The 13,750-nt window shown below is 65.8% G+C and overlaps 3 protein-coding genes across 3 annotated transcripts; 2 read left to right on the forward strand and 1 right to left on the reverse strand.

Moving 5' to 3' along the window:
- Window positions 1–452: 452 nt before the first annotated feature.
- LOC142408573 (vasotocin-neurophysin VT) lies at window positions 453–2,258 on the forward strand. The gene is made up of 3 exons (XM_075499144.1): window positions 453–658; window positions 1,189–1,390; window positions 2,051–2,258. Exons 1-3 carry the CDS (start codon window positions 470–472, stop codon window positions 2,230–2,232), a joined length of 573 nt encoding a protein of 190 aa, XP_075355259.1. The 5' UTR covers window positions 453–469; the 3' UTR covers window positions 2,233–2,258.
- A 2,532-nt stretch (window positions 2,259–4,790) lies between these two features.
- On the forward strand, window positions 4,791–5,361 carry LOC142409204 (neurophysin 1-like; the record flags this gene model as incomplete). The annotated part of the gene is made up of 2 exons (XM_075500465.1): window positions 4,791–4,939; window positions 5,110–5,361. Coding segments are annotated over exons 1-2 (372 nt in total), but the record flags the coding sequence as incomplete, so codon positions are not given.
- Window positions 5,362–6,986: 1,625 nt separating this feature from the next.
- Window positions 6,987–10,804, reverse strand: MRPS26 (mitochondrial ribosomal protein S26). Its single transcript, XM_075499482.1, has 4 exons — window positions 10,519–10,804; window positions 8,576–8,713; window positions 7,624–7,747; window positions 6,987–7,211 (listed from the first exon to the last, which is right to left on the reverse strand). Exons 1-4 carry the CDS (start codon window positions 10,767–10,769, stop codon window positions 7,080–7,082), a joined length of 645 nt encoding a protein of 214 aa, XP_075355597.1. The 5' UTR covers window positions 10,770–10,804; the 3' UTR covers window positions 6,987–7,079.
- Window positions 10,805–13,750: the final 2,946 nt, after the last annotated feature.

Below are 13,750 nucleotides of genomic sequence, written 5' to 3' on the forward strand. Positions count from 1 at the left end.
CCGACAACCCTCTCTGAACCAGCGTCTTCTGAATGAGCACCTCTCCCCAAACCCGCACCCCTCCCCAAACCCGCATCCCTCCCCAAACCCGCATCCCTCCCCAGCCAGCATCTCCTAAACCCGCATCCCTCCCGAACCAGCACCTTCTGACTGAGCACCCCTCCCCAAACCCGCACCCTCCCCGTCCAGCACCCTTCCCCAGGAGCTGGCCACCCCTGGGATGGCCTCTGCCCCTCGGAGCAGCCACGGCTCGGGGCGTGGGGGGGGGGGGGGATTCACCAGCCCTGAGCGCTGCTGCTTGCGCTCCTGCACTGAATCACCTCAATTACAGATTCGCTTGGATGCGATTCAGGAAAAAAAAAAAAATAGAAACACAACAAAAAACAACCCAGCCCTCTTCTTCCTCCTCCTCCTCCCCTGGGAAGGGGCGACAGCAGCATAAATAGCGGCTGGAGCAGCACGGGGGCAGATGCAAAGCGAGCGGCGAGGCGGCCGGCTTCCCCTGGCACGCGTGGCACAGCTGCGAGCACCCTCCGTCATGGCAGAGCCTTCGCTGCCCCTCTCCTTCCTCTGCCTCCTCGCCTTGTCCTCCGCCTGCTACATCCAGAACTGCCCCCGGGGCGGCAAGCGGGCCCTGGCCGACACAGCCCTCCGACAGGTACGGGATGGGATGGGGGTTTGGGGGGGACGGGATGGGGGTTTTGGGGGGACATAGCGGCTCAGTGGGGTGCAGAGGCTCCCCATCACCTGCGGGCACCCTTGGCTGTGCCACACTCCCCGGAGCAGCACGGTGCACCCCGTTTTTGGAAGGCTGGGGGACATGCCCAAGGGCGCGTGGTGGGGCAGTGGCGGAGGAATGAGCGACACCCTCCCGCAAATACTGTTGTCACCTCAAGGAGGGGACCGGGCTCGGCCACAGCTGAGCGTCCCCATGGGGGGACAGGGCACCCCCAGGGAGCAGAGATGGGGAGGACACGGGGGGGGCCCCCAAAGCGGGGCCAGTGCCACAGCACGAGGCCACGCTGCTGGTGGCAGGGACAAGACAGGACACCCCACGCCGGCGTGGCACCTCCAGGGCTGGCGAAGCGGGGGGGGGGGGGGGCTGCTTGGAATACAAGGGAGTGCAAGCAGGGTGTACCGCCTCTTTTTTGGGGGGGTACGGGGGACTCAAGCGCCTCCCTCCCCCAGTGCATGCCCTGCGGCCCCGGGAACAGAGGCAACTGCTTCGGCCCCGGCATCTGCTGCGGCGCGGAGCTGGGCTGCTACCTGGGCACGGCCGAGACACGGCGCTGCGCCGAGGAAGACTACCTGCCTTCACCCTGCCAGGCCGGCGGGCAGCCCTGCGGCTCCGGCGGCCGCTGCGCCGCACCCGGCATCTGCTGCACCGCCGGTAATATGGGGGTGTCGGGGTCAGCGGGATGGGGGCCTGGAGAGGAGAGTTTGGGTGTCCTGGGGCCACGGGGGGATGGCAATGGCATGGGTCGGTCCTCCGGTTAGACCTCACCTTCCGAAGGGGAAACTGAGGCACAGAGCGGCAGCAGTGTTGTCCCCATTTTGGGGTAATTTGGGATAGTCAGGTTCAGAGTAGATAGAAGGAAGAGAATTTTTGCAGTGAGGGTGGTGAGGCACTGGCCCAGGTTGCCCGGAGAGGTGGTAGATGCCCCAGCCCTGGAAACATTCAAGGCCAGGTTGGACGGGGCTTTGAGCAACCTGATCTGGTGGAAGATGTCCCTGCCCATGGCAGGGGGTGGACTAGATCACCTTTAAAGGTCCCTTCCAACCCAAACCGTGCCATGATTCTATAAGGATTGGGCCCAGAGCTCCTTCCCGAGCTGCCACATGAGAGCTTTCCCAGCCAGGCACACGCAACCTCCCCGACGTGCTGGAAAAAGCCCAGCCAGCCCCGTGCCCTGGTTAACGGGAGGGACAAAGCTGGAGCGTGAGCTGTGCGGGCACCCCCGGCTGCCACCAACCTCTTCCCCACCTGAAAATAAAACACTCGTGGTCCTAAATAACCTGTCCCGTCACGGCGTTTTGCTTGCTGTTGAAGAAACCTGTGCGATGGACGCTGGCTGCCTGGACGAGGGCAGCGATGGGGCTCAGGAGGAGGCGGAGAAGAACCTGACGGTGCTGGACGGCTCGGCCGGAGATCTGCTCCTCAAGCTGATGCACTTGGCGAACCGGCAGCAGCAGCAGCAGCAGCAGCAGCAGGGCAAGCATCCCCTTCTCTGAGCCGGGGCGCCGGGCGTCCCCCCCACTGTCACCGATCCCCCCACCCCAGACTTGTAAATACGAGACCCAATAAAAGTCCTCGTGCACCGTGGTGGCTTCGTCTGGGGCACTGGGGAGGGGTCGTGGGGGGCTCCGAGGGACCCGTCTGAGGCTCGGGGATTGGGGGGGGGGGGGGGTTGTTGGGTCTTCACCCCCCCCCCGCTCCCCAAATCCCCATCCAGCCCTGCGTGGTTCGGCTCCCATCCGCAGCGGTTTTGCTTGGCTGGGTGCAGGATTCGGCCCCGTCCTCGTGGTGTTAAGGGAAAGAAGCCAGGGCAGAGCTGGCCACTGGGATCCGGCCATTGAGTCCCACCCTGCGAGCCCCGGCAGCACCCATGGGTGCTGAGCCTCCCGTCACACCCAGCACCCCCAGCCCCGGGAGACCGGGGACAGCATCGCACCCCAGGAGGTGCCACCACTGTGTTACCTCTTGGCCGAGACCCCTCTTTGAGGCAGATTCCGGGCCCCGTTGCCTTCAGGAACCAGCACGACAAGCGGCTTCAAGCCACGTCTACTAAAAATGATGAAAAGTAAAGAAAACCACCCAAAAAACCCCCCAGGAGCGGAAAGGTTTGGGTTCCCAGCTTCATACAACCCCCCGGGGCCGGTCTCATCTTTCCCCACCATCGCTCAGTGACTTGGTCCCCAGCAGACACCGACGGGCAGGATCAGCCCCCCCGTTGTTGCACCATCACCCCCCAAATTTGGAGTACCCTCACCCCCACCCTCTTCCCGACCCCCTCCCCAGGTCTCTTACCCTGGCGGGGTCCCCGCTCCGGGCTCGCTCCGGGCTGGGCTCTGGCCGCTGCGCAGGGGACAGCTCGTCCTTTATAATGTCCCCGAGGGAGGTGGCACCTCCGTGGAGGTGGAGCTCCTCCACGCCAGCGGGACCCATCCTGCCCACGCCCGCACCTCGGAGGGGGTGCAGGACGAACCCAGCGCCCGGTCCCCGCGACGAGCATCTCATCCCAGCCCTGGGGGGGGGGGGGGGGGGACGGACCCCGAAATCACCCCCAAATCCCTGGGAAAGCGGCAGCGCCAGTGGGCGACGCCGAGCCGGACGCCTGCGGGATGAGGGAACGGGGCTGCGGAGCCCAGCCCTGGCACTCGGCCTCTCCCGGGACGCAGGATGCGAACCCCAACATCTCCTGCAGCATCGGGGACGCGTCACCGAGCGGGGACGATGCTCCAGGCTGACGGGAGCCTCAGCATCGGGGTGTCAGGGTCCCCAAAACCACCAGGAGCTGATAATTGGTTTGTTTTTTTTTTTTTTCCCCACTCGGCTCCCCGAGAGGCATCCCAAGGGGGTCCGGGCACCCCCCGACCGGCTGGGGGGCTCCTGGATGGTGGTTCCCCCCCTCCGTGCCGCAGCGGGGCGGCAGCCGGGGGCGAGCTGCGGGGACGTCTCACGGCAGACGCCAAGCCCCATTTCCACCCCATTAACATGGGTCCCGGCACCCGGCTTGTCCCCAGGGACCAGGAGTCACCGGCTGCCTGACCCCGGGTGGGTGACGGGGACCTGGCTGCCCTCGCCGCCGGCCACCGCGGCCACGCTAAGTGGGAGATTTCGAAGCAAAGCCGGAGGGGACGAGAAGAGGTCACGGCTCTCGGGCTCCCGGCTGCCTAATTCCCAATTAAGCGGGCGCGGGGAGGGACCGGGGTAATGGTCTCGATAGACGCAAGATCTGTGCGCGGCAGAGGAATTTATTCAAGCCGGGAAGCTCTTAATTGCGGTAACGAAGGCGAGGGGTCGGGGTGAGCAGGACCCTGCGCGATTGCGCCAGCCTTCGGTGCCGTTTCTCCAGGGGTTCCTTCGCCTGCTGCTGACGTGATCCAGGGCCTGGCCTCCAAGGGCAGAAGCAAGGGGGGAAACTGGTGTTTTCAGGCCTTTGCCGACGAGGTTGGGCGTTTTCAGGCTGCTGTTCGATGAAAGCGGGCGGGGATGGGCTCGGTGTCCCTGCCACGCCGGAGCGGGACAAGCCCCGCGTTGAGCTTCCCCCGAAGGCCAGGCAGAGAGGGGCGGAAAGGACCCACGCCGCCTTTCCCACCCCAGATGCTCCCGGAGGAGGACACGGGTTTGGTTTCCCCCCACCAGAAGGGATTTGAAGCCCAGGGCAGCGCAAGGCCCCTCTCACCCCGCTCCCGGGTGGGCGCATCCCGCCAGGCTCTGGAGCCGCCTGCCTCCATCCCCACCCAACCCACGCCGGAGGGGTGCCGAAGGGGACGCGGGGCGACGAGCCGCAGCTTGGCAGCCCTGGGGGGCTGGCAGAGAAGGGACCCGAGCCCCGAACAGCAGCCGCAGCCTCCGCGCGTTTCCCCCCCGCTGCGGTGGGAGTCATCGCCAAGGAGAAAACCAACACCTTGGCCTCGACCTCACGTCCTCGACCTCCGGCTATTAGCAGAGCCCTTCGGTGTGGAGAGCAATGCCTTGTGGCTTTTAAGGCAACCGGGTGACGCCGGTGCCGGCATGCGTAAGTAGGAGCCGGCACTATATATACGCGACGGTTTGCCGGGACGAGAAGCCGAAAAGCTTCCCGACCCCGCAGCCATGCCCTGCAAGGCGCTCGCCGTCGGCCTCCTGGGGCTCCTGGCTCTCTCCTCCGCTTGCTACATCCAGAACTGCCCCATCGGGGGCAAACGCGCCGTCCTGGACATGGACGTCAGGAAGGTACGTCCCGGCGGGCCGGGAGACCTCCTAACCCCCTCCTGTCCTGCTCCCGACCCTCCCCGCGCCCTCGACGCCGGCAGAACGGAGGAAAGGACCAGGGGAAAGGCTCAGCCCCGCCGCGCTGACCCCGGTAACTCTCCCCCACCTTTCTTCCCCCCTTCCCCGAGCAGTGCCTGCCCTGCGGTCCCCGGAACAAGGGCCACTGCTTCGGTCCCAACATCTGCTGCGGAGAAGAGCTGGGCTGTTACATCGGCACCTCCGAAACCCTGCGGTGCCAGGAGGAAAACTTCTTGCCGACACCCTGCGAGTCGGGACGCAGACCCTGCGGCGGCAGCGGAGGGAGCTGCGCGGCCCCCGGCATCTGCTGCAGCAGCGGTGAGGGCAGCGCCGGGTCCGCGTCCCCTCCGGGACCCTCGTCGCGGGGGGTCCTCGCAGGCACGAGAGGCGACGATGTAAGAGCGGGAGAGGGGACGGGACCCAAAGGATCGTCTTTGTCCCGTCCATCTGTCCGTCCGTCTCCCCAACAGCCAGGGCCGCCCCACGCGGGGCAGAATTGATCCCGACCCCAGGGAAGGCGACAACAGGCCCCGAGGTTTCGGGGCAGAGCAGACCGCAACCAAATTACGGTTACGGTTGGACTCGATGATCTTAAAGGTCTTTTCCAACCTATACGATTCTGCGATTCTGTGAAATTCAGGGGGCTGAGGGTACACGGTGCACGGCAGCCCACGCCCCCTCCTGCTTTTCAAAAATTTCCCGATTTTGGGGTTTTCCAAAAATCCCAGCCTCTTCCCTAGGTTAGCCAGAGATCCTGCTACAAATCCCGGGGAGCTACAGGGCACGAAGCGAACGCGATTTTCCTCGAGGTTATTAAAAACCAGCGCCGGAGGGGCTCTGAGGGCTGGTTCGTGCCGTCTCATTCCAACCGGAGCTCTCCCCTTTCTCTCCCCGTGCAGAGGCTGCGTGGTTGACTCATCCTGCGACCAAGAAACGCTGTTTGCATAGACCACCCGGGAGAGAAGAACCTGCAGCATCCCTTATCTATCGAGCCGCACCAGCCCCGCATCAGGCCGAGAACAGACGAGCCAAGGTCTGTGACTCAGATTTAAGCGATGATCTTAATTACAAATAAAACTTGTACAGGAAAAAAAAAATTAAAGTCTGTGTTTTTTGTCCGCTTGCCTGGTTTAAGTGCAGACTCAGGAGGGCTGGTTGGAGAGAAAAAGCCATTTTTAGGGAAGCGTAGATAAAAAGGAAGGATTTAAGGTCGATTCGTACAGCTGGGGGTTTATCCGAGGGAGGGAGGGCAGCGGGAGCTGCGGTCAGCCCGCCTGGGCTCCGGCTGAACCACGGCAAACTCCAGCCTGGTGTGGGGCAGCCCAAACCCAGCGGTTTTGGGCAAAGCTGAGAGCGCAGCTCGGTCTGCGAGACCACAATAAGCCAGAACCGCCACAGAGGACCCAGAGTAACGACAGCATCACCTACAACTTAACTCCCAGGTTAAAATAAGGCTGAAGGGGGGGGAAGAGAAAAGGAGACGTAAAAGCCAGTATCATTTAGACGTCCCCGGCACAATTTTCTCATTTAGGCACACCAACGGATGTGCAGAGGGTTTAAAGGAAGGACAGGTCCTGCCGCCACAGCAGAAACCAGAGAAGCAATTAATGCTTTCCCCCAAGAACAAAACGCGGAGGGTCGGTGCTTCCCCCAAGCTACTCGGGCCTCGTTTTCTTTCAAAAGCATCTCGAGGGGCCGAGGTGCAAACAGTCGCGGCTACGCCGGGGAGCTCCGAGCCAGGATCTGCCTCGGGACCGTTCCCGCTCCACCTCAACCCCCGCCCACGCTTCCTGTGGAAGCCGGAGGGATCCAAACACGCGGGAGGTGGAATCGCGGCGAGTCAGAGCGCCGGGCACACGAACACCAGCGGCTTCTCCACCCCCCCGGCAGGGCTGAGACAGACCTTGCTTGTTGCAAGCCCAAATTTCTCCCTCGCCCTCCTTTCCCGCGGGCGTTAACCCTTCCGAAGAACCACAGCCAGACCCGCGGGCTTTCTCCAACAATTCTGCGGTTGATTTTTACATTAGAAGGAAGAAACCGGCTCGTAAGCGGAGCCTCTGGACAGAAAGCGGGCCAGGGGCCGCTAAGACAACACCGTCCGTTTGACGATCCGCCCGTCCTTGTCGATGGCGAAGTTGTAGTTGCGAGGGTTGTCCAGGCACTCCTCGATCCGCGCGTCCAGGTTCTCCAGGGTGATGAACCTTTTGGCTTCCTCCTGAGCGAAGGACAAGCACCGGCTCTTAACGCACGTTAGCGGACGAGTCCCTGCGGGCAGCGCGCGAGCTGCCGGTGCCCGCAGAGCTCACGGATCTCCGAGAGACCCCGAGATGCCACCAGCATCGCCAGGGTCTCAGCGGGAGGCGAGTCCAGCCTGAGGAAAGCTTTATTCTCTCGCTCAGGATTATTCCGCCTAAAAACTCCCGTTTTCAGAGCTCTCGCTCAACCTCTATCCCATCCACGCGCTGTCAGCGCTCCCTGGAAGGCGCCGACGCTTGTGTTCCCAGCCACCAACATAAAAATCTCTGGAAAAGCAGCCTACGGCTCCCACAGGGCTCCCACGGGCTGCCATCAAATCCCTCACAGGGCTGCTGGCAGCGCTCTCCCCAGCCGGCACCAGCTGCTCTCACCTGCAGCTGGAGAACCTCCTTCTCCTTCTCCTTCAGGAAAGCCTCCATTTTCCTGGCCTTGTTCTCCACAGCCTGGAGCTTCTGCCTCTTCCGTTCTTCCTCTTCTTTCCTAAGTCTTTCCTCTCTGCCGTATGGAAAAGAAAAAAAAAAAAAAAAACCACAACATGAAACAGGAAGGCTTCGCCGAATGCTCGCGCTCGGCAGGGTGGCACTTCGGTGAGACACGCCGATCCCTCGGGACGCAAAGCCTGCGACTTTGAGCGCGGCCAGAAGAAATGGGAAGGAGCAGAGCAGCCGCGGCGGGGAAGAGAGCCCCTGCTGTCCCCAGTGAGGGGACAAAGAGAATTCCCCTCCTCCCGCGGGAGAAAACCACACAAAACCTTTCAAATTTCAAACAGACCGGCACTGACACGCGTGGCGCGGACCTGAGACCCGGGTCTGGCTCCGTCTGGGAGCTCCAAGTCGGAGCACGCGGTGCTTCCGGCAGGATCTGGATGGGGAAGCTCGAGCGCTTTGTGACAGAGCAGGGGACAGCCAGCGGGGACGGGAGAGACGGGCTTTTCCCGTTCACCTTCTCCCGCCCTCGAGATTCAGCAGATGCCGATTTTCTCGGAAGCATCGACGCACTTCCCGTGCCTGACCAGAGGCGCCGGCTCCCTGGAGCGGAGCGGGAGGGAAGGCAGAGAAACTTATCCTCCCGCTGACACCCGCAGGAGAGCGGGAGGGGGTCCAGAGCTCGGTAACTCACCCCTCAGCAGGGAGAGGCGCCGGAAACACGACCGCTGCGGACGCAGATTTATTTTAAAAAGGTCAAAATTTAAGTCAAGCGTCTTTGTAAAAATGAAGCCTGGCTCTAACCGCGCCCGGGTGCTGAATTTAATTCTGCACGAGCAAAAGTCAAAGCCCCAAAGGCGAGCGGCCCCCCCCCGCCTTCGCGCGGGGCCGGGCCGACCTGCGTGCCTGCTGCCGGGCGTTCTCCGCCTGGTTCCAGGCCATGAGGCGCCGGTGCTCCTCCGTCAGCTCCGCCGAGTCCTCCCGGGAGAGCAGGGCCTCCCGCTTCTTCTGCACCACCTCGGCCTTGAACTCGGCCCTGCCGGGGGAGGGGGGGGGGGAGGGAAAGGAGAGAGGGGGGGAAAGGGGGAAAAGGAAAGGAGAGAGGGGGGTGAAGGGGGGAAAAGGAAAGGAGAGAGGGGGGGAAAGGGGGAAAAGGGGAAAAGGAAAGGAGAGAGGGGAGGGAAGGGGGAAAAGGAAAGGAGAGAGGGGGGGAAGGGGAGAAAAGGGGAAAAGGAAAGGAGAGAGGGGAGGGAAGGGGGAAAAGGGGAAAAGGAAAGGAGAGAGGGGAGGGAAGGGGGAAAAGGGGAAAAGGAAAGGAGAGAGGGGAGGGAAGGGGGAAAAGGAAAGGGGGGGGGGGAAGGGGGGAAAAGGAAAGGAGGGGGGGGGGGAAGGGGGGAAAAGGAAAGGACAGAGGGGAGGGAAGGGGGAAAAGGAAAGGAGAGAGGGGGGTGAAGGGGGAAAAGGAAAGGAGAGAGGGGGGTGAAGGGGGAAAAGGAAAGGAGAGAGGGGGGGAAAGGGGGAAAAGGAAAGGAGAGAGGGGAGGGAAGGGGGAAAAGGAAAGGAGAGAGGGGAGGGAAGGGGGAAAAAGAAAGGAGAGAGGGGGGGAAAGGGGGAAAAGGAAAGGAGAGAGGGGGGGAAAGGGGGAAAAGGAAAGGAGAGAGGGAAGGGGGAAAAGGAGGGGGGGGAGGGAAGGGGGAAAAGGAGGGGGGGAGAAGGGGGAAAAGCGAGAAGGGAAGGGGGAAAGGAGGCTGCTGAGCCCCTGCGGGTGCTGGGATCTCCCAAACCTGCCCCATAGCAGAGCCAGGCCCACCACCCTGACCCTCCCCTGCCCCACAGCCGCCCCAGCCCCACCCCCGGGCCCTTCCCTGCCCCACACTAACCTGGGGTCTAGCCGTCCCCGCTCCAAAGTGGCCGCAGACCTGCCAGTCCTCCCCTGCCCCACAGCCCCGTAGCCAGCCCCCTACCCTGCAGCAGCCCCACAGACCCGCATCCAGCCCCCCAACGCACCTCTACCCCACAGCAGCCTCAAACGGCCCCAAGCCCAACCCTGCCCTGCCCCACAGCAACTTCATAGCCCTATACCCGGCACCTTGCCCCATAACCAGCTCCCTGCCCCACAGCGGCCCCACACCCAGCCCCCTGCCCACAGCAGCCCCAAAGAGCCACAGGCCCAACCCTGCCCTGCCCCACAGCAACCCCCCAGCCCCATAGCCGGCCCCCTACCGCAGAGCAGCCCCACACCCAGAGCCACAGCCAGCGCCCCAGCCCTCCCCTGCCCCACAGCCCTATACCCAGCACCTTGCCCCACAACAGCCCGACAGACCCACACCCAGCCTCCTGCCCCACAGCAGCCACAAGCCCAACCCTCCACTGCCCCACAGCAACCCCATAGCCCTATACCCAGCCCCCTGCCCCACAGCAGCCCCACACCCAGCCCCCTGCCCCACAGCAACCCCAAAAAGCCACAAGCCCAGCCCTCCCCTGCCCCACACCTCCATACCCGGCCCCCTACCCAGAGCCACAGCCAGGCCCCCCAACCCTCCCCTACCCCACAGCAACCCCACAGCCGGCACCCTGCCCCATAACCAGCTCCCTGCCCCACAGCAGCCCCAAAAAGCCACAAGCCCAGCCCTCCCCTGCCCCACAGCAACCCCACAGCCCCATACCCGGCCCCCTACCCCACAGCAGCCCCACACCCAGAGCCACAGCCAGCCCCCCCAGCCCTCCCCTGCCCCACAGCAGCCCCCCAGCCCCAGCCCCCTGCCCCACGGCGGCCCCAGGCCCGGCCTCGCAACCCTCCCTCCGCCCCCATCCCCGCTCAGCCCAGCCCCGGGCGGGTACCGGAGGGCGCTGAGGACCAGCCGGTGCTGCCGGTACCGCTCGATCACCACCAGCAGCTCCTCGGGGTCGACGGGCGGCGGCACCTTCAGCCGCGACGCCTTGGACTTGGCGGGGGGATCGTGCCGCGTCTTGCGGCCCCGCGCCGGGACCAGCCGCGGCCCCCAGGCGGGGAAGGGGCTGGGGCAGAGGCCGGGGCCCAGCGCGGCCCCCAGGGCCGGCCCCGGGCGGCAGCGCCTCAGGGCCCGCAGCATGGCGGGGCGGCCCGCGGGACCGGACGTGACGTGCCCGAGCCGCCCCACCCGCGGGGCACCATGGGAAAGGGAGCGCGGGAGCGGGGCCTGATGGGAAATGTAGTGCGGGGGGGGGGGCGAGGGACACGGCACCGCCCGTGGGACACGGACACCCGAGGGACACGGGCACCCGAGGGACACGGCACCCTACGGGGCACGGCACTGCCCGTGGGACACGGACACCCGAGGGACACGGACACCCGAGGGACACGGCACCCCCCGAGGGACACAAACCCCCGCGGGACACAGACGCTGGCGGGACAAGGCACCCCACGGAACATGGCCCCACAGGACACAGCCCCACGACACACAGGCCCCCCACAGAGACACCCCCCCCCGCGGGGCACAGCCCCCCATGAAGCACAGTCCCCCGTGGCACAAAGACCTCCCCCCCGAGACACAGCCCCCCCACGGGACACGACACCCCCCACGGGACGCTCCCCCCCCCCCCAGGACACGGCACCCTCTCCCATCGGAATCCCCCCCCCCCCCGTGGGACACAGCCCCCCCCGGACACTCGCACCCCCCCGGGACACGCCGCCCCCCAGCACACACCCACGCGGGACACCCTCCACGGGACGCCCCCGGCAGCCGCCACCACTCGGGACAGGGTCCCCCCGGAGCCCCTTTATTGCCCGCGGGGACCCGCCGGTGGGTGCCGGCTCGGTCCCGGGTGGGGTCGGTCGGTCCCGCGTGGGGTCGGTGGGTGCCGCTCACCGGCGGCGCAGCGCGGCTCCCTGCGGGGAGCGGGGCGGGGTCGGTGGGGGCCGGGGCCGGTACCGGCTCCCCCCGGGCCCCACCCGAGACCCCCCCGGCGCCCACCCAGGACCCCCGGCCCGTCCCCACTCACGAGCAGCGGCTCCTCCCGCCGCGGGGGGCACGGGGGGAGGCGGCAGCGCCAGAGCGGGGCCGAGACCTGCGGGAGAGCGGCCGCCGTGGGGGGGACACGACACCGGGGGGGACGCACAACCCCGTGGGGGGGACACGACACCGGGGGGGAGGACACGACACCGGGGGGGCCACAAAACCCCGTGGGGGGACACGGCACCGCGGGAGGGACACGACGCTGGGGGGGGGACACACGACCCTGGGGGGGGGACACACAAAACCCCGTGGGTGGGGACACGACACCGGCGGGGACAAACACAGCTCCGTGGGGCGGGACACGCGACACCGGGGCACCGGGGACGACGACACACAACCCCGTGGGGAGACACAACCCCCGTGGGGGGGACACGACGCTGGGGGGGGACACACGACCCTGTGGGGGGGACACAACCCCGTGGGGGGGACACGACACCGAGGGGGACACACACACACAAAAACCCGTGGGGGGAGGACACGACACCGGGGGGGGACACACAACCCCGTGGGGGGGGACACGACCCCGGCGGGGTGGGATATAAACGCGGGGGGAGGGGGATAATCCGCGGGGGGGACCCAGGGGGGAGAATTGGGGGGTATAAACCCGAGGAGGGTGACACGGGGGGGGATAATCCGGGGGGGTAATCGGGGGGGAGATGATCACGGGGGGGCTAATCTGGGGGGGTGTCTCGGGGGGGTAACTCGGTGGGGAGGATAAACACGGGGGGGATAATCCGGGGGGGGTAATCCACGGAGGATAATTCGGGGGGGGGGTAATCCACGGAGGGTAATTCTGGGGGGGTAATCCACGGAGGACAATCCGGGGGGGTAACTCTGTGGGGGAGACAACCCGGGGGGGGTAATCTTGGGGGAGGGGTAATCCGGGGGGGGATAACGCGGGGGGGGGATAACCCCGGGAGCAGGGGGACACGACCCGGGTGGGCATCACCCTGGGGGGGGGGGGTTGTCACCCCGTGGGGGGAGGTGTCACCCTGGGGGGGTTCACCCCGGGGGGGCTGTGTGTCACCCCCTGGGGGGAGGTGTCACCCGCGGGGGGGTGTCACCCGTGGGGGCAGGTGTCACCCGGGGGGGCCCTACCTGCAGGCCCGCGGGGGGGGCGAGGTCGCGCTTGCCCCCCGGGTACCAGCCGTGGGACCAGTGCTGGCCCGGGCAGCGGGGCAGGGCGCAGGCCAGCAGCAGCAGGGCCAGCAGCAGCAGGGACCCGCGGGGTGCCATGGCGGGGGGGGCTGTGGGGGGAGAGAGGGGTCCCTGTCCCATCGGCACCCACCCCAGTGGGCACCCAGTGGGTGCTGGGGGCTGGGGGGGAGAGGTGCTGGAGGGATGGGCACCCATGGGTGCTGCTTGGGGTGGTTTGGGTCCAGGAGAGATGGGCACCCCAGGGCCGCGTTTGGGGTGGGTTCAGGGATGGAGATGCCAGAGGGGCTGAGCACCCATGGGTGCTCTTTGGGGTGGGTTTGGGGATGGAGGTGCTGGAGGGGCTGAGCACCCATGGGTGCTCTTTGGGGTGGGTTCGGGGATGGAGATGCCGGAGTGGCTGAGCACCCATGGGTGCTCTTTGGGGTGGGTTCAGGGATGGAGATGCCAGAGGGGCTGAGCACCCATGGGTGCTCTTTGGGGTGGGTTCAGGGATGGAGATGCCAGAGGGGCTGAGCACCCATGGGTGCTCTTTGGGGTGGGTTCGGGGATGGAGATGCCGGAGTGGCTGAGCACCCATGGGTGCTCTTTGGGGTGGGTTCAGGGATGGAGATGCCAGAGGGGCTGAGCACCCATGGGTGCTCTTTGGGGTGGGTTCAGGGATGGAGATGCCAGAGGGGCTGAGCACCCATGGGTGCTCTTTGGGGTGGGTTCAGGGATGGAGATGCCGGAGGGGCTGAGCACCCATGGGTGCTCTTTGGGGTGGGTTTGGGGATGGAGGTGCTGGAGGGGCTGAGCACCCATGGGTGCTCTTTGGGGTGGGTTTGGGGATGGAGGTGCTGGAGGGGCTGAGCACCCATGGGTGCTGCTTGGGGTGGGTTCAGGGATGGAGGTGCTGGAGGGGCTGAGCACCCATGGGTGCT

The sequence above is a fragment of the Mycteria americana genome, chromosome 4, assembly GCF_035582795.1.
Source record: "Mycteria americana isolate JAX WOST 10 ecotype Jacksonville Zoo and Gardens chromosome 4, USCA_MyAme_1.0, whole genome shotgun sequence".
NCBI classification, from domain to species: Eukaryota; Metazoa; Chordata; class Aves; order Ciconiiformes; family Ciconiidae; genus Mycteria; species Mycteria americana.